Source organism: Conger conger, chromosome 5 (genome assembly GCF_963514075.1).
Source record: "Conger conger chromosome 5, fConCon1.1, whole genome shotgun sequence".
In the NCBI taxonomy this organism is placed as follows: domain Eukaryota; kingdom Metazoa; phylum Chordata; class Actinopteri; order Anguilliformes; family Congridae; genus Conger; species Conger conger.
This window is the reverse complement of record NC_083764.1, coordinates 11,834,056-11,853,733: the sequence shown is the minus strand read 5'-3', so window position 1 is coordinate 11,853,733 and position 19,678 is coordinate 11,834,056. Positions and strand designations below refer to the sequence as shown.

Sequence of the window (19,678 nt, the reverse complement as noted above, 5' to 3'; positions counted from 1 at the left end):
TGTATTAGAAATGAAAGACATAGGGTAGGGTACTGAAAGAGTACTTAATTATTGCGACCTGTATGGATTACAACACATCAATACTCAAATATTTTCTTGCCTTTCATTGAAGTCAGGGACAGCATTTCCTCTGCCTTCTCTATGCTCACTTCATTTTGAAGTGCCAGTGCACAGACTGATCCATTGAACTCTAGCACTGTAACCTTATGACTATACATTCAAAAAAAAAAAAATTAGGCTACCAATCTGCTCATAGTGATTCAGTGCAATTTACAGCACAGCAATGCATACGCTTTTCTGTATGTGCAGTCTTGGGCTTAAACACACAACACAAAGTCGCTATTTATATAGTAATATTACAGGAAGAGGTAAATATTTACAATCACTTAAAATTCCACAATGATATTAACATACATTTTCATATGATTTACAACTAGCATATGAAACTTAAACCCCACCCATATTGTTAGTCTACCAATAATATGGCCAGTTATATAACACCCCCACCCCGAGTTTTGTGATGTTATAGACACAAACAATAAAATAAAAGCGAATAATTAGCGGTGATTTAACTTTACTTTTTCACTAGAAGGCTAAACCACAATTTATCTTGGATACTTGCTAGCGTAGCATATCATTTCTATGACCTTGAAATGGATATAGCATAATTCTAAACAAAACAAAACGTCAATATTTACGAACCCAGGGAGCATCGATGTTCCGTCAGATGCACGGTTACAGCAAATCCAATGCTGATTAAACACCTGTCGCGTATTTCTTTTATTCATGCTCTGCTGGCCTGGGTAACGCATCGGCGATGTGTAGCCTACTTTCCTTCCCACGGTGAAGACTTGAACGCAGAAGGCTTTAAGAACTACTGAACTAATAGCGGGTGATGAGCAACGTACGTACACAGCATCACAGCACAGAACCCGCCGGCAGATCTGGGCCACGTTCAGCCCCGGCAAAACGTTTTTAAACAGTAACGGCGGTGCATTGAACATCCTGTTGCAAACCGTGGGCGGACTGAGTAACGTAATACGGTTTACTCCTCCGGCGTCTGAGAAGGCGTTCTCCAGCCTTTAACGCTTAGGGCTACGTCATTGCTGATTCGCTACACCCCCGACATACCCACCAAACATAAACAAACATTCCTCAAAGCCTGTTGCAAAACGTTGCACACGATTGGGAGAAACATTTTCAGATTTAACATGCCACAGGTGTTTGCAGCCTTTAAGTCATCAGCTGCTTTTCATGTCTCACAGACGGAAGGAAAGTACTATGGCCACGTACCCTATATAACCCCGCCTGCATCCCTCAGTCAGCTGACTCAAGAACTCGGAAATCCTCTCCGACTTATCAGGTCGCTGTTCCAAGCCATTAGTCAAATGTCGGCTGTCAAGAAACCGTCGCTAGCTCTGACACGTTCCGAGCTCAAAAACATTCAGATGTACTTTTTAACATGTGCTGTCCGTTGGTAATAGTAAAAAATAGATATGAAATCCTATGCAGCAGTCTTGACGTAATTATAAGTTTATGAGAGATCTGGAACTCTGCATTAGTTTGTTTCTAGTTTCTTTTGTTTCGTTTCGTTTCTTTTGCATTTTAAATTGCACAGAACCGTACCAAGGTCTGTATTTGGAATGCCATCAAAAAACCTGTATTCAGTAAGTATGTCCAAATAGTTGAAGTTAACTTGTCACAGGCTGTGTAACCCATGATATGATATTGTTGTGTATGTGCAGCAGAGGGACCCAGCTTTAAAGAAGAGGGACGACTTTGAGGATATCCTGGACGAGAGGAGGAACTCCAGTGACTTAAGACATGCACTGAGATGTTACACGCCAGTCCTCTATAAGGGCATGACTCCCTGCAAAGCGAGCACCCTCAAGACCATCGTCCTTCAGTCTGAACAAGTCCGCTATGTTATTAATCAGGTAGGCTACGCAAACTTGGTCCTTCTGTATGACGTTGTATTTATTTCGCGCATTAGCCGACTTGATTTGTGTGCTGTTTGTCAGCCATTGTTTTATACAGCTATTATACATTTTTGTTTCGTTTTATGAAGAATACCGGATAAACTGAGATTAAATGAACCCCTTAAGTATTACCTTAAAGTACCTTTTCTTAAAACAATCTTAAAAATGACATACCCGAAATAAAATGGTTACTGTTGACTACAGGCATAAACCTGGTGTCTCCTGAATGGTAACCCTTTGGGGTTTGCTTTCCAAGATTCAGAATTACTCAAAATATTACTAAAACAAGGTTTCAGAAGCTCACACACAGTGCAAGTGGAAGAATCTTTCCTCACTGAAAATATTTTCAGTTTTTTACTGGATACAGATTATTGTAGCTGTGGCTGGTGCGCATTGGAGCCAAGTCACAACAGTCGACAAATCCCTTTTAGAATTTGAGGACAATATCACCAAAAATGAGCATTCTGCATTTATTTTTTATTTTTTTAATCTATGTCTAGGCAATTTTCCAAAAAGGACATTTGGAGTCTCCATTTGGAAGCTAAATTACATTATGGGTCTTATGAAGTATAAAATACTGCACTTTTGCTTACTAAACTATACAACAATTTGTATCCTGAAAAAAGGGTTTGCACTTACCCCTGCCTCACCCTCCCCTACCTCTCTGTCCCAAACTCCCTCTCCATGCAGCTATCCTCAGACAGCAACAGGTCCAGTAGATGATAAAAAATAAGTACAATAATCACAATAATACCATCTTGTATACTAATATGTTCATTGAGGTCCACTGATTTAAGTTTTCGTCAAATACCCAACCCCCCGTCAAACACACTCCATAATTTCAGCAGGCTGGCTACTTATTTATTAGCATACTGAATAATAATAAAATATTTTGAGAATGTATTTAGATGCTCACCAATTTTCTGAAAATGCCCAAAAGTTAACTATTCTATCAACATTTCGCAGAGCTCACAACTATTATGCATTTGGTCCGCTGGACACTTGTCATGAAAAGGACACTGACATTCCCATATTACATTTAGTATGTGGATTTCCAAAATGCAGAGAAGGTGAGGTCCCCCCACACCTGTTTTACCACCCATAATGTTACAAAATAAGGAACTGTTGTCGCTAAAACAATGGAATAGTTCAAATAGATTATACAGATAGAACCGGGAGTTTTAACACTTACAAATGGTATATCCTGTTACCATACTGATTGAAAAGTGTTCCCTGAAAAAAGGAATGAATGTGAAAAAATCCTCACCGGCCCAGCACAAAGGAGGGAGTTTGTTTTTTTCTCAAGTCAATACTTGCTTAACTATATATGCTCACTGAGCACTTTATTAGGAACATATGTATTCATGCGATTATCTAATCAGTCAATTGTGTGGTGGCAGTGCAATGCTTAGAATCATGCAGATACGGGTCAGGAGCTTCAGTTAATGCTCACATCAACCATCTGAATACCAGACAAGGTGGTTTGAGTATCTCAGAAACTGCTGATCTTCTTGAATTTTCACCAAAAAAAAAATTTTGCACTTATGATGACGACTATGTTTAGAACAGCATTCCATGTGTATTTTCCTAGTTCTGGATGTGATGCTTTGACTTGTGCTAGAACCTATGCACTTGTAAATCGCTTTGGATTAAAAGCGTCTGCCAAATGACAAAAATGTAAAAAATTTAAATAACAGTGGCATGCATAAGAGCTTCTCTTGTGTCAAACCTCTAAGTGGATAGGCTACAACAGCAGAAGATTAATAAGTCTAAAAAATAAGTCTAATAAATACCTAATAAGGTGCTCACTGAGTATACATATCGATGCGGAACAGTATTATTTTAACAAACAGGAATATGTGGATATAAATCTTTTTCATAATGATACTTGCTCCGGGCATCTTCCTTGTGGCAACACTTATTTGAATCACATTTTCAGTGTTTTAATGTGTTGTATTTTGTTTCATTCATTTATTTAATTACATTTTTTTACATCAAAAAAGTTACTGCTGACATCAGATAAATGGGAATCTGGAAGAAAGTAATTGTGAAAGTGACATGATTGTACAGGTCAGTGTACATATGTTCTAGCAGGAGCGCTTCTAAAGGAAATATATGGGTGTGGTGTTATATCCTTTCCATCCTAGAGATTAAACTTGTTTGTCCACCAGTTACTGGTGCCCTTAGGCTAGTCAAGGCTGAAGGGTTTTCCATGGAACCAGGGCATCTTACAGTTAACCGTAACCATAACGATGACGTGTGCGCCCAGGTGTCGAAGGAGATGGGGGAGACTCCGGACATCGTTCAGGAAGAGGCGGTGGCCATCCTGGAGGAGATGGCTCAGCGGCTGCAGCTCAGCACGATCCGCTTCTTTGTGTTCACGCTCAGCAAAGCCTTCAAGGCCCTCTTCCAGAGTGTCCACGTCAACGAGGAGGGCATCCAGAGAGTGAGTGGCTCTGCCTGCATGCATGTGTAACAGAAAAAATATCAGCCTACAGACGGCGGATTTATTCCAGGAGATAGGACATTGTTCCCTTGCAGCTTTGAACCCCCTCAAGTGCCACAGTCAATCACAGGACTGCCCTACTCTGTTCCTGGAGATGGACCATCCTGTAGGTATTCATTTCAACCCTAATTGGGCACACCTGATTCTGCTTATTAGCAGATCAAGGCCATCTCTAACTGTTGAATGAGCTTCAGTTTTGCTTCTTTTTTTTTTTTTTTGCTTTTTTGGGCGCCTTTATCCAAAGCGCTGTACAATTGATGCTTCTCATTCACCCATTCATACATACACTCACACACCAACGGCAATTGGCTGCCATGCAAGGCGCCAATCAGCTCGTCAGGAGCATTTGGGGGTTAGGTGCTCAGAGACACTTCGACACAGCCCAGGCGGGGAATCGAACTGGCAACCCTCCGACTGCCAGACGACTGCTCTTACTGTCTGAGCCATGTCGCCCCCAACCAGAGGTGTGGGGGGTGAACACCCCAATTTTGCTCAAACTTTGTGTAAATATTCTTTCTATATTTATTAGAGAACAAACAAAACATTAGGTTTATTTGAATATCTCTAGTCATTCTAAAAAAAGGGGCAGGTGGCACCAAAATATTGGGTTTGTGTTGAATTTGGAGCGTCACATCTTTGACATTAAAGCAGGGGAAAACTTTTAAACTTTCAGATTATGAAAAAAGCTATGGTCATTCAAAAATGCTAAATCTTGCTGCTTGGCCATTTTGATTAAAATATTTGATGGTTTAGGGCACTGCCACCTCACAGCAACGAGGTCCTGGGTTCAAATCGTGGTCGGCTGGGGCCCTCTCTGTGTGGGTTTCCTCTGGGTACACCGGTTTCCTCCCACAGTCCAAAGACATGCAGGTTAGGCTGATTGGAGAGTCTAAATTGCTCATGGGTCTCAGTGTGTGAGTGAATGGTGTGTGTGTGCCCTGCGATGGACTGGCGACCTGTCCAGGGTGTATTCCTGCCTTTCGCCCAATGTATGCTCCAGGGATAGGCTCCAGCCCCCCTGGGACCGTGTTCAGGATAAGCGGGTTAAGATAATGGATGGACGGATATTTGATGGTTTAATACATCAGCACCACTTGGTGTACAACTTCAGAACTCCTAAGATGAGTAGATATTTGAAAGTGAAATATTTGATAAGTGAAATAGACAATTTATTAAAAAATTATACAATGGTCCAGCCAGAAAATGACCAAAAAGGTGGAAGGTTTTTGATCAAAATGAACCTTTACTGTATGTAGTTCAAAAGGTATAATAGGCCTACTTATCTACAAAAATAGAGATGTTACTGCTATGTCTTGGTCTTGCCATGTTTTGATCATTTCACAATAAAACATACTTTGACGGCTTCCTACATCAGAGCCTCTTGGTGTATGGCATCCAGACTTTAAATGCTAGTACATATCTTGGTTAAGAATGGCCACAAAAAGTTGGGACGTTTCATGTTCTTCAAAACGTATAATAGGCCTAAAAAATCCCAAAAAATGTAGTTGATACTGTAATGCCTTTGAATGTTATGATCGGTTCAACGTGACCTCAATTTACTTATATAAGTCACATCAGAAACCCATTAAAATGCATGTTTGAAAAAAGTTTAATCATACTAAGGCATTGCACGTCAACAATTTTTGTACATAAGTAGGCCTATTATACCTTTTGAACTACATACAGTAAAAGATCACTACAGAACTTTCCACTTTACCAGCTACTTGGCTTAATAACTTTTAAAAAAATTGTAATTCTCTAACCAGATCCAACTTTGCCATTGTATACATTTTTTTAAACCTATCTAGTTGACTTAATTTTACTAGTGTCTCATGTTTGGATCCCATACACCAAGTGGCACTAATATAGGAAGCCATCAAAGTATGTTTTATTGTGAATTAAACTTCTCTTTATCAAAAACCAAAAAAATATCAAAATATAGCAGTAACAACTCGATATTTTGTACATAAGTAGGCCTATTATACCTTTTAAGTACATACAGTAAACGTTCATTTTGATCTGAAGATTTTCCACCTCTCCAACTACTCTTTGGTACTTTTCTGGCTGGACCCAACTTTGTATTCTTTTTGAATAAGTTATCTATTTTACTTGTGGCTGTATAACCAAAATATCTACTAGTCTTATAAGTTCTGAAGTCATACAGCAAGTGGTGCTGATGTAGTAAGCCATCAAATAATTAAACAAAATTGCAAAACTGTTGAAACAAAACTGAGCAGCATTATGAAAATTGGAGTTCATAATCTGAAAATAGATAGATAGATCATCTGAAAGTAGAAATTGTGTTACACTGCACACACTCTGCTTTAATGCCAAAGATATGACACTCTGAAATTGACGTAAACCTCCGATTTGCGGGTGATTTTTTTTGGGTGCCAACCCCCCCCCCCCCTTTTTTTTAAAGCCAATATCTCTAGAACCACAAATCCAAATTGGCTAATGTTTTGCATGTTCTCTACTGAATATATAAAGATCATTTACATAGAAGGTTGAGCAAAAATAGAATGGTCACCCCCCCCCCCCCACTCCTCTGGTTGATTCTTCAGGGACTTACCCTATTGTTGAAATGAAAACCTAAAAGATGGTAGATCTGCAGGAACAGGGTTGGGCTGCTTTGGTCTAGAATTCATAATACCTGTTGATGCATCACTAGTGATGGTGAATAAGACTTGTGTCCTATTTAGTAGCTCCCCACCTGCTAATATATCTGCTGTTTCCCCTCTCAGCTGCAGGAGGCTATTCAGGAACACCCGGTGGTGCTTCTGCCCAATCACCGCAGTTACATCGACTTCCTCATACTGTCCTACATCATGTACAACTATGACCTGGCCCTGCCAGTCATCGCTGCTGGAATGCGTGAGTATCTACACTTGACGACCCAAAATAGTAGCCTGAGGGTTGAAGGTGGTATAGAGGTGCTGTTTACTGTTGAGTGGATTCTGGAGCCGGTTTGGATTAAATAATTTTCTGGCACTGAAACTTCTCGTCACTTTTAGTGCACATGCTCCAAATATGCACTAAAAGCTAAGCATACTAGTGTAGTTTGACTGGCTGAGCCATTTAAAAGAGAGTTGTGCTCATAGCTGATTTGTGTTATTTTACACAACTTTGTCTTACAGCCCTCCTTGGCATGAAGTTTGTCGGTGAGATGTTGCGGATGTCTGGCGCTTTCTTCCTCCGACAGCCTTTTGGAGGGTCGTTGTATTGGGCCGTTTTCTCAGAATATGTCAAGACAATGCTCAGGGTAAATTAAATGCAGAAATAGTGAAATATCACAGACTGCATTAACTCCTTGAACCCGGATAACACCAATTGGAATCATAAAACACTCCCTTTAATGTCTGTCTAATAACTCTCTTATTTATGATAGGTTTGTTTTCTTTCTTTTTTGTCATACATCAACCATCAGAATGGGGAAAAAATGTGATCTCAGTGACTTTGACTGTGGAATGATTGTTGGTGGCATACAGAGTGGTTTGAGTATCTCAGAAACTGCTGATCTCCTGGGATTTTCAGGCACCCTAGTCTCTTAGAGTTTGCAAAGAATGATGCAAAAAAACAAAAAAATCATTCATTGAGCAGCAGTTCTGCAGACAGAAATGCCTTGTTAATGAGAGACGTCAGAGGAGAAGGGCCAGACTGGTCAAAGCTGACAGGAAGGTGACAGTAACACAAATAACCACACATTACAACAGTGGTATGCAGAAGAGCATCTCTGAACACACAACGCATCATAACTCTTAAGTGGAAAGGCTACAGCAGCTATAGTTAATAAAGTGCTTGGTGAGTGTATATTTATATTTATGTATATTTATGCACTGGACATGCACTGGACTCAATTGCAGGATGATGTGAATGCTACAAGAATACTGCAATTCAAATACGTGACATGTTTGTGTAATAAAACATTACTTGTTAATTATATACAGTATTCTACCGCTATATTTCTATATTGTAACTATTGGAATATAATGAATGTAAGCAATTTCGCCTGGTACTCTGCTGATATTTTTATATAAAGCAATTGTATGTCCTATTGACATGACTCTATGATATTGTTACTCCATACAACCTATTCTTGTAATGTAAGATGATATACTTCAATGGACAACTTACTCAACTTACTCAACACATTTGTTTAGTAAGCACAACTTATTTCTTCACTTAATTAATTGTAAAAAGAATGTAGCCTACATCTACATCCTTTATTTATAAGAATGCATTGAATTTTAGACCAGACCAAGTGTAGCAGTGAACCAACTTAAGGATGAGTGACAATTGTAGCTTTGGGATGTGATAAACTTGTTCAATCGTTATGAACACAACTCCTACCAATGAAGCTCTTTCAGTTTAGCAATGTACTTCAGAATTTGATCTTTGAACTTATATACTGATAAAATTTTATTTTTCTCTTGGGTGACATAAGCATTAATGACAGCAATAAGATACCAAGGTTTATGTGCAAAATAAACTTCAATGGTCAGATTAAAGCAAATCTTTGAAATCAATCGAACCAAACTGTCAAGACAAAAGTACCATACATGGCCACAAAAGGAGGCCTCAGTATTTCAGGTGTTTTTCAGAAAATTGCTCAAAATATTAATGTTTTCTTTCCATCTGACATACATTCTTTCTTTCTCAGAATGGATATGCCCCAATTGAGTTTTTCATAGAAGGGAAAAGAAGTCGGACAGGCAAGTCGCTGACCCCTAAATTGGGTAAGTATAGTAAGCTTTGTAGACAGTTTGGGGACAGTGTTCTTTCATTTGAATGGGGCACTTCATTTCAGTCTCACCTGACTGATGTTTTACTTCACTTCTGTGATTACCTGCTGTTGTTTTCCTTGGTCGGCCTGTTCAATGTCGGTTGCTCAGAACGCCAGTGATTTCTTTCTTTTTCAGGATATTCCAAGTTGTTGTACAAGCTATCCACAATGCTTGCTTCAAAATGGCTTACTTTTCTCCCAAAGACATGTTGGTTTATCTTTTGTTTCACAAATGCAGTCTTCACAGGCAAAGCCCAAGGCTAAAACCAAGAGTAGACATTCACTATTGACTATTTATTGATTAACCAATCAATCTAACGGGACACATCTGGGCAGTCACATAAAAATTGGGTGTTCTGATACAAAAGGTGATATGTTCCAAGTTTATCTAGATAAAAAATATCTGGAAATAAAATCAATTGAACTTGCTGTTCCAATACTTGGAGGGGACTGTACTGTAAAATCTATCATTTTGTATAGGCCAAGTTTTCAGATATCATTCATTTATTACACTGAGTGCTTATGTGTTGCACATGTAAAGTTGGTCCAGTACATATGCCCACTCATTTGCAGTGCATTGGGCCATTACTGTGGAGAGAGAACTGGCTATCATCAAGCAAAACTGCCAACCAGCAGACATTTTTTTAAATTGTCACATATTGTTCATAAAGGTATTAATATACCTGGCAGATTTCTGATGATTCTGTCCTCTCTGTTGTCTCTTTGTCAGGCCTGTTGAATATCGTGATGGACCCCTTCTTTAAGGGGGAAGTGTTTGACGTCAGCTTGGTACCGATTAGCATCAGCTATGAGAGGGTTCTGGAGGAGACCCTGTGTGCCCGTGAGCTGCTGGGGGTCCCCAAACCCAAAGAGTCTACCTTGGTAAGTTAGTCCCAGGGACGTGAGAATGTGTCCCCTGAGGGACTTCTGGCCCTGGTATTCACTCCAACCCCTGCTCACGGTCGCTTAGCCAGCAGTACAACTGTCCTTGAGTATTCCTGAACTTGGCAAACCTTTTTTATTGCGTTTCATTCCCAGCTTATACACTGGCATTGTACGCTTGAGCGAGGAACATAACCTGAATTTCTTCAGTAAATTTCCAGCTATATAAAATGGATGCATGTAGTGTAATATAGCGGTTGGGCGCTTCTCACTCTGTCTGTTTTCAGGGACTGCTGAAAGCTCGGCAGATCCTCAGCGAAGATTACGGCAGGATACACGTTTACTTCGGCCAGCCCGTGTCTGTCCGCAGCCTGGCCCAGGGCAGGATCAACCGGTCCGAGTACAACCTGATTCCCAGGTAAATACCAGCCTGTGGGAAAACTCTAGAAAATTACACTACTAGAGAAAGAATCACAACGGAGATGAGGATCATAGGGTTATTGCTATTGACAGAATAGACAGCTTCACTTTTGTAAGCAGTTCTGCAATTTATTCTCGCCTGTTAATATCTGGCAGCATAACAACACAAATTGATTTCTTAAGAAATGTACTTTTCAATTAGGAAGGACCTGAAGGTGCTTTGCGCATCAGCTTTCATTAAATGGCAGCCAAAGGGGGGCTGCTAGATAGCTCACTTGGTAAAAGCCCATCTTGTGGCGCACGAGTGAGCACCACCATCTTGGATTGAATCCGACCTGTTCGAGTGCCGACTCTGGCCGGCAGCGCTAAGAGGGATATAGGTGGGATACAGTCGGTGGGGATATAGCTTTATTGCTCAAGCAGCTTCTGCTCATGGCTGTCTGGGTTTCACATTGCTAGCTCTTTGAGACGGGTGCGTGGGGGGTTTGGACCCAAAATGCACGACTCAGAAACAATGGTGTAGTAAAGTCCCGTCAGGGCTTTATTCGGGGAATATCCAGAGAGCGTAGTCAAAAACAAGCAATGTTCGTACACGTAAAATCCAGCCAAAAAACCAAAGCGCAGTACCGAGGGAGAAGGCAGTCTCGTAATCGGTATACCATGCAAGAAGTCCGGTAGCTAGGAAAGCTGTCAGCGGGGCAGAAGTACAGGCGGGCAGTAGTCAGGCTCAGGGTTGATGACGGCGCAAGAGTCAAGACCGAAGTCTGCTCCGTGGGGCAAAAGTACAAAAACAGCAGGCAAAGTCATGGTACAGGCAGGCAATGGTCAACAAAACAGTCAATAATCTTTGGTCAATAAACAGGCTTGGATCGTAATGGGTAGACAATGGCTTGACAAAACCGCTGAAAAGGTGCACTGACGAACAGGGGGCAACAATTTTGCAAAGACATGACTTGAAAATGAGCTTTATATGCAGGTGTAGACAGGTGTAGACAATTAGCTTGAGAGCAGCATGAGATATCTGGTGTGGAGGATTGACAAGTTAACGAGGTAATTAGTAATTGTTAGTAATAAACCTATCCTGCCCTAGCGTTAGTAAATTAGTAAATGACATGCACAAGAAACGTAAGGTAACATAAACACATGGTTAGAATGTTAGTATTACCCAATCCTGATCTAAAGTTATTAGATTAGTAAGAAGACAAGGGAAATTGAAACAATTAGGGTGTGAGTGACAGAAAGGGAGAGAGAGAAAGCAGGAATGCAAGATTTGCAGAAAGACACGAAAAAGTGTATGCTAATCAATGAACAGTACAACATAACATGAAACATAAATAGTGACATAACAAGTTTGCAAAACTATGACAATAAACTATATTACGTGACGTGACAAGACTAACATAATACGTGACATGACAATAACATAACCAAGACAATAACTAAACATAAAACATGACATGACAAGCATGAAACGTGACACTCTTTAGCATGCGTATGAATGGGTCTCCTGCACCCCTGCTCTGTGTGCCTGGGTCGTGGCTCCGGTGTGAAATAATACTTGTGGGAAAAGGATGCCTACTTCTACATAGTTTGCAAGTTGGACATCCAAAATTTTGGTGAGATTGGAGAGGCAAAATTTACATAAAAATAAGTGAAAATGCTGATAGAAACGTGTATTGAGCTGAGCTTTAAAACTAGCATCATGTCAGAGGTTGAGTCCGTGTCTTAACCCGCTCAGAAAGGCCGAATGCTTTTTGCAGGTATATTCCCAGGAAGTCGAGCGAGGAGACGCAGAGCTTCGTGAACGACACGGCCTACATGCTGGTGCGCAGGCAGGAGGAGAACATGGTGCTGCGGCCCTGGGTCCTGATCGCCGCCGTGCTCATGCAGAACCTGGATGGGCTGGACCTGGAGCTGCTCACGAAGCAGATGGTCTGGCTCCGAGGCCTGGCAGGGGCGTTCGGAGCCTTCCTTGACTGGCCTGGTACGATGCGCTAACACTACGCTTATTTAGCACAGGGATCGTCAAATCACGGTCCTCAACTGGCCTGGTACGATGCACTAACGCTGCGCTTATTTAGCCCAGGGATCATCACATCACGGTCCTTGACTGGCCTGGTATGATTCACTAATGCTAAGTTTATTTAGCACAGGGATCATCAAATCTGGCCCTCAAATCCAAATCCAGCCATGCCTTCCTTGTTGCCCAGGTAATTAACTGCACAATTAGTGCTGTTGATTGGCCAGTCTGTATTCACACCTAACTCCCAGGTAAAGGGAGGGTGGAAAACCAGCAGTCCTCAGACCTTGAGGATGGTGATTTGATGATCCCTGTGCTAAATACACGTAGCATTAGTGCATCGTACCAGGCCAGTCAAGGACCGTGATTTGACGATCCCTGTGCTAAATCAACCTTAGCGTTAGTACATCGTACCAGGCCAGTTCAGGACCGTGATTTGATGATCCCTGTGCTAAATAAACCTTAGCATTAGCAAATCGTACCCAGACAGTCGAGGACTGTGATTTGATGATCCCTGTGCTCAATAAACGTAGCGTTAGCGCCTCATACCAGGCCAGTCAAGGACCGTGATTTGATGATCCCTGTGCTAAATAAACCTTAGCATTATTTAGCGTGTGCTATTGGTCGATTGACTTAACTGTTTGGGCTGCGAGGTCTCAGCACGTCATGTGTATGTGCACATCATGGGTCAATTATGGGTGAATTATGCGGTGAATAACTCAATTACAGGACTAGATTTATTGTGTTTCAGCACTGCCTAATTTAAGTCATGTAGTCCTCACACCTGGTTTCCAAGACCTAAAATGGCGGCTAATTTAAAGGATGCCCCAAAAAACCTGCAGACACACTGGCTACTGGCTCTCCAGGAGTTGCTGGCACCTGTTCTACATCTACATTCAATATATGAGCATATATTAATATGTCTGTACTAGACAGATTGCATAATTAAGCAGACACCAGCCCTTTGCTGTAAGCTGCATAAGTGTCAAATAATTAACTGGCTCTTTTCAACAAAGTGCATATTACCATACCCTTAGGCTTTGTGTCCACCCTACAGAGTGGTACATATGACGTATAAGAAAATAGCATTTTCAATGATGTCAGTCACATTTTTTATGTAGAATCCTATTTGTTTACTCTGGGATTGTCGTTTGCCACGAGCGGTTTGTATTACACGGGTGTCAAAAATCAAAGCCTTTGCCTCAGTCTTCCAACCTCTGTTCAATTGCAGATATCCTATCCATTCATCCGTTTACACGATGACTGAGAGTGTTTCGCAGGGGCGGTGTGCGTCCTTGAGTAATTAAAGGGGACGTTTCACACGCCGCCTTTGTGATGGCATTAGGAGAAAGTTTGAATGTGGAGCAGTTGAGAGAGTGCTATAATAAGCTCCCCAATGGGGGAGGGGCAGGGGGGGAGAAGGGGGAACTGAACGCAGATGGTACCATGGTCCTTAGAGGGCTCTGACTGACAGGTCCCAGCGTATTGGCGGGACACGGCCGACTGCGTGGATTAATCGCCGCCACGCGCTATGCCGAACCTCCGCTCGCTTGTCACCCCGGATTAACCGTCACTCCCTTCCACCCCCAGACCAAAAGCCTGTCGATAAGGTGGTGGCCTCCAGCCTGGCGCTCCACCACGGCCTGGTCCAGGCAACGGGGGGGCGGGTTCGGCTGCTGGAGGGGCCGCAGGACCCGGCAAGCCCAGAGGAGGCGCTTTTTGACCGGGCCGTCGGCGTGCTCTCCTGCGCCTCCTACAGGAACCAGGTCCTGCACGTCTTCCTCAGACCCGCCTTGGTGGCGGTCGCCCTGGAGACTGCTAATACCTCCAGGAACGGTCAGTTCAGTTCAGTTCAGCTGTATTTGTATAGAGCTTTTTACAGAAGACTGTTCCAAAGAGACTTTACAGAGTAACTGTTGGGCACAAGAATGGCAATGACCAGGTTCCAAAACCACCTTCAAACAGAGGTGAGAAAAAACTTCCTGATGGGAACAAATCTTGGGAAGAATCTGGCTATAGAGGGGGAGCCCATCCTCCGCTATTCGGCAAGGTGTAGACGGTAGAATGGATGTTACAGAAATGTAACAAGAAATCTATTTCAGCTATTCAAATGGGTTAAACCGGTTACAGTTAAGGTAGTAAACTAGCTGGAAAAGTAGGAAGTCCAAATGAGGGAAAATATAGTTGGGTTTTAGAGGGGTAAGGTGATGTATCTGTAGCTCCAGGAAGTGTGGGCATGAAGCAGGGGAGGAGCAGGGCTGCTGCACTTCACCACCTCTGAGCGGGGAAAGGGCAGCAGTGGTCCGTCAGCTCGGAGAGGGGCATGAGTGTTCTGTGTGTATTCTGTAGCGGTATTATGAGGGAACGGTGCTCAGCAGAAATATGGAGGCGATGATTGAAGAATAGGTAATTGCTGTTAGCACAGTAGACGGCCTCACTTCTTAAAAAACGGTTATTATCTCTGTGTTAAAAGGGAACACCGTAGATAAATGCAGATTAGACAGCATACTCCTTACTGATCAAATATTTTCTTTGACATCTTCCCACACCAGTACGGTGGTGCATTTAATAGATTCAGTGGATGGAATTTTTCTTGTGATAGTCGCTGGATATAAGCCATTCTTATTTAGACTGAAGTAGATTACTTTCCGTGATGTTCACTCTTGAAGACAGAAATGAAATGCGACAGAACCATTGCTCTAAGAAAACCTCAAAGGGATAGCTTTAGATCTTTAGAGAAGTCTCTGTCAAACAAAAATTTGGTTTAATGGAGTTTGCTGTCAAATTTTCATTTTTCTCCCCTTAACGCACTAAACTTATTTGCCCGCCACGCAAGATTTTTGCTTACAAGACACCTTTTTGTTAAGATGATGGAATGAATTCAGTTCAATTTAATTCAGCAGTGCTTGCATTCAGCAAGTTTAGTTGCAATAGTATTAGTGTTTTTCTTGCTTATGTGAACAGTAGGTTATTTTATTCAGAAAAGAAACTCCTAGGCCAATGGTCTGCAACACCGGTTATGGAGAGCCACATGGTCTGTTGGGTTTTGTTTTCACCAGTGCTGAAAGATCACCTTAATATTTAGATTCAAGTATAACCAGGTGAAGGGAGTTAACTGTGTAAACAACTGAAGAGGAACAATGAGAATCCAGCAGACCCTTGTCCTAGGCTCATCGTGCTTCTGGTAACATGCTAATATTTTGCTTCATGTTGTAGATGATGTCTATAGCTCCTTCCTGTACCTCCGGAATGTTTTTTCAAACGAGTTCATCCTCTGTCCAGGAGCCGCTGTACAGGTACTGGGCTTCATCCTTTAATCCCAACCGTAACTTCCTCTTCCATTCAGTTTAACTAGTGCTAGTGTGTGTAAGGAGCCTGATACAGTGGTGAATGCTGCGGGAGCAGGGAGTATCTGCAGGCAGCTCTGTAGACACCACAACAATTCCAGCACGGGTCCTTAACTCTTTGAAGAGTAGGTTCTTTGGAATAGAAAAAAATAAAAAAAGAACAAGTCAATGTTCTAGAAATCAGTTGCTTTCAATTGCCAGTAGTGATTTTTACATCAGCATTACATCGTTAAAAAAACATACCTTAAAGGCTTACAGAAGAGTCCCCAACTTTCTCAATAGCACTTGTCCAGAACGAAAGTATCCCTCCTTTCTTTTTCGGTCACCGGAGAGCCACTGTTCTCAGACCCGTTCTTCCCCCCCGGCAGGACTTTGAGGAGGGCTGCTACCTGCTGCTGAAGTGTGGTGCCATCCAGATGCTGCAGCAGGACCTGGTGGTGACGGAAAGAGGCCAGCTCATCGTGTCCTTCCTCAGCGGCATGCTGGAGCCCTTCCTCCAGGGGTACCAGGTACAGACGCGAGTGTGCTGACACAACAAGCCTTTTCTCTCGGCCGCCTCAGCCATATGGTGGAGGAGACGCTTTCTCAGAACGCCCGTTTAGTCTAATTAGCTGGAGGTGCACACACTGGGAGAGGTGTACGTTCAGTTCAATCCAATTTTATTTGTATGGCGCTTTTCAGCGAAGACTTGAGGTGCATGTTTGGAGCAGACTATTAGGGCGGCTTAACTCCTAATGCTTGAACATTCAATGGTATTTAAAATGGTCATCTGTGTTTTCTATAGTACACCGACACAACAAAATGGCACATGAAATTGCAGCTTCTTCTCGGAGGTCAGTTCTGAGAAGTCCAAAATGTGCGATTTGGAGCCTTAACGGCGAGTAGAATGGTTGTGTTTCCATGCGATGCGAGCGCTCAGATTGTCAGTGTGAGGGATTGTGGGAAGGGTGTGGTTATGTGTGCCCAGTGCACGTTAGGCTCTCAGCACCGCTCATTGATTTCCGTTGCCCCCTCTCCTCTCCTCTCCTCTCCTGCAGGTGGTGTGTCGCTACTTCAGCGAGGAGGCCAGCGAGGGCCTGACGGAGAAACAGTACATCCCCGCTGTCCGCAGCTTCGCCATCAAGCACATCCTGTCAGGTGCCCCTGCTGCCCGAGGCCTTTTAGCGCCAGGTCCTCGGGGCTCCGCTGCGTTAACATCCCACCTGAGGCTGCAGTATCGGACATTTTAACAGTTTACCCGCTCTCCCCCACGCTAACGCAGGCTAATGCCTTCCAAAGTTCCATTTTCCTTTCCATTTCAAACCTGCCAAACAGCAAGGAGGCAAAAGGAGGCCTTGCTGGCAGTTGGGAATGAACGTTTATGTTTTTCGTGTTTTTCTCTTTGTCCAGAGGGCCTAAAGTGCTACGAAGCTCTTTCTTCTGACCTGCAGAAGAACGCTCTCGCCGCCTTGCTGAGGATGAGCGCTCTAAGAAAGGTTAAAGCGTAAGTTTTCCGTCGAGCCAAGCTGTCTACGGGCAGCTGTCGGCATGTGAGGAAGTAATACGAGATGAAAAATGATTGGATGTGTGCTACACGTGTGCCACCGTGCCAACGGCCAGGCAGTTACCATCTGTGTTCCTGCTGGAGTGGAAAAGGTGATGGAGTTCTTCAACCTGGTCTGGTGATCCATTATTTCCTTTCTTTTCAGGGCCGATCAAGTTACTCTCAAAGTGAACACAATGGCCGTGAAGGCAATAGAAGACACACTCGGTAAGAATGATTAGACACAATTCATTAATTTGATAAATTTGTTATTACAAAGTTCATGTTTTACAAGGTCGATTTTTGTTCAGACTTTTCTCTGATTACTTTATCCCTGATTGCCAATTTATTATAAACTGTGACTGTAAGATGTACTGTGCCATTTTACTCTTCTGTAAAATATGTTTTTAAACTTTCAAAAACCGTTTAAGGTTTTCACACTTTCCTCTCCTGTTATAATTCAGTCTGGTGGCCTACATAAACTTTGCATTGTTCTGACCCAGATTACACGCTGGAATACTGTAACATTAGCAGTACTTCAGGTACAATGTCTGTGTTTAAACTGTCTGGTCAGAAACAGAACCGGTTCTGACCGGTTGCTTCAATTTCCCTCCTTGGTCTACCTCACAGGGGGTAAGGTTCCTGCCCAGAAACCTGTCCTTGCCCGGCTGTAGTTGTGTCTGTGCTGGAGTCGACGTGAGCCCTGGAGAATAAACTATGCCTTCATTATCACAATGCCAAACATTGCAAGACTACACAAGGTTACCACAGAGGCTGTTTATCATCTTAATTTCTTTTTAAGAGACTCCTCACTGCCATCTGGGACGACCCTTCATGTACAAAATCTGTTCCAGTTTTTCATAAGACTAATACCACTTAAACACAGTTTTAGAGGCCTGCGGTTGACCGTGCAGATTGCATGTCTCTCTCAGATGTAGCGTAACCCTGATTTTGCCAAGCTTGTTTTAATAGCAAAGACATTTAGCATTTTTGCCTCTGTACGTCCTGATCTGACTCAAAACTGAAGTTCACTTTTTGAATGTTTTGTAATTGACCAAACAAAAGTAATGAGGCACATGCCATATTGTTTTATTACAATGTGAGAATGAAGGAAGTTGATATGAAATAGTATATATATATATATATATATATATATATATATATATATATATATATATATATATATATATATATATTCTTTGTTCTTGCATTGTATTATTGTATTTATTTTAGATGTTTTTTAATTGTATTGTATTGTATTGTATTTAGTGTATTGCTGTGTTGGAATTGATTCATCACTAAAGTGCAATTTTAAAAAACAAAGGATGGATATGGAGGCATTTGATTCCTCTGAGGCTAGTAGTAATTCACATTTTAAGAAGGCAGGCTAGGTTAAGTACACTGCCCTAATGTCCAGTTTACCCAGTTTATTTTCATGATGTGTGGTGCAGAGTAACACAGTATTGGATGTGGTGGTTTTGGTGATTGTTGGGAGAGGGCTGTTAACTGTCTGACTTATTTTCTTTGTCACCTGAGGCTTTGCCAATGTAATTATCCATGTTTGTTGAACTGTATAACGGTTCTGTGTTGTGTGTAATTTGCCTGTGGGGTGCTTTGGGATGCTTTGGGATATTATTGTAACATTGGCGACCTCCTGAGTTGCAAGGTTGACCATCCTCTCTGTTAAAAACATATTTACAATAAAAATGTACAATGATGAAAATTTTCAATAAAAGCAAATCACTGGTCCTTACCTATGCAGCAATTCCTGAACCAGTAAAAAGTGCGAAGCTTTTTGTTGGAAATTAGTTCATTAGAAAATGAAGTTTCTTGAGGAAGGCAGCAGAAGACGATGCTATTCCTTTACTTTGACTAGCAGAGGCCAGCCACAAGATGGCACCCTTGCTATTCTTTGAGCAGGAGTCCTGCCTGTGTGGCGTGCAATCCAACGGTCTAAATGTGTGTTCATCTTACTTTGAGTCATTCCAGTGGGGGATGAATAAGTGCGGATATTCATCACAGTCCTACATCACACTTTATATTTAGTTTGGTGAACTATTATTTTCTCATTTTATCATGTTACAGGAATGTTTCCATGGCTACCTTAATATGACAGACAGACAAAAGAACATTAATTTTGAGAAGCAATGTATTTACGTTGCTCTAATTCCTTTCAGTGCTTTAGCATAAATGGTATCCATTACGGTAACGTGGTGGTA

At 42.0% G+C, this 19,678-nt stretch overlaps 1 protein-coding gene and 1 long non-coding RNA gene across 4 annotated transcripts; one reads left to right on the top strand and one right to left on the bottom strand.

Moving 5' to 3' along the window:
- The first annotated feature begins 1,322 nt into the window (after positions 1–1,322).
- On the top strand, positions 1,323–19,212 carry LOC133129530 (dihydroxyacetone phosphate acyltransferase-like). Of its 3 annotated transcripts, none has more exons than XM_061243689.1 (16): positions 1,323–1,667; positions 1,749–1,937; positions 4,249–4,425; positions 7,230–7,359; positions 7,623–7,747; positions 9,146–9,221; positions 9,999–10,150; positions 10,438–10,568; positions 12,331–12,554; positions 14,181–14,426; positions 15,807–15,886; positions 16,306–16,446; positions 16,975–17,074; positions 17,327–17,420; positions 17,626–17,687; positions 18,090–19,212. In XM_061243689.1, exons 1-16 carry the CDS (start codon positions 1,644–1,646, stop codon positions 18,131–18,133), a joined length of 1,995 nt encoding a protein of 664 aa, XP_061099673.1. In that variant the 5' UTR covers positions 1,323–1,643; the 3' UTR covers positions 18,134–19,212. The 3 variants fall into 3 exon arrangements, with proteins under 3 accessions (XP_061099673.1, XP_061099672.1, XP_061099676.1); XM_061243688.1 differs by having other exon boundaries at positions 1,746–1,937; XM_061243692.1 differs by lacking the exons at positions 1,323–1,667; positions 7,623–7,747 and having other exon boundaries at positions 1,787–1,937.
- Positions 3,997–10,542, bottom strand: LOC133129531 (uncharacterized). Its single transcript, XR_009708820.1, has 3 exons — positions 10,423–10,542; positions 9,332–9,528; positions 3,997–4,439 (listed from the first exon to the last, which is right to left on the bottom strand). It is a non-coding gene; the product is annotated as an uncharacterized LOC133129531 (long non-coding RNA).
- Positions 19,213–19,678: the final 466 nt, after the last annotated feature.

Excerpts from the sequence above, each read along its gene's own strand:
- LOC133129530 (XM_061243688.1), top strand. The coding sequence starts at position 1,644 with ATGCCATCAAAAAACCTGTATTCA. Across the intron at positions 17,421-17,625 it reads GCTCTAAGAAAGGTTAAAGC|GGCCGATCAAGTTACTCTCA; the intron begins GTAAGTTTTCCG and ends CTTTCTTTTCAG. Across the intron at positions 17,688-18,089 it reads GGCAATAGAAGACACACTCG|GGGGTAAGGTTCCTGCCCAG; the intron begins GTAAGAATGATT and ends TCTACCTCACAG.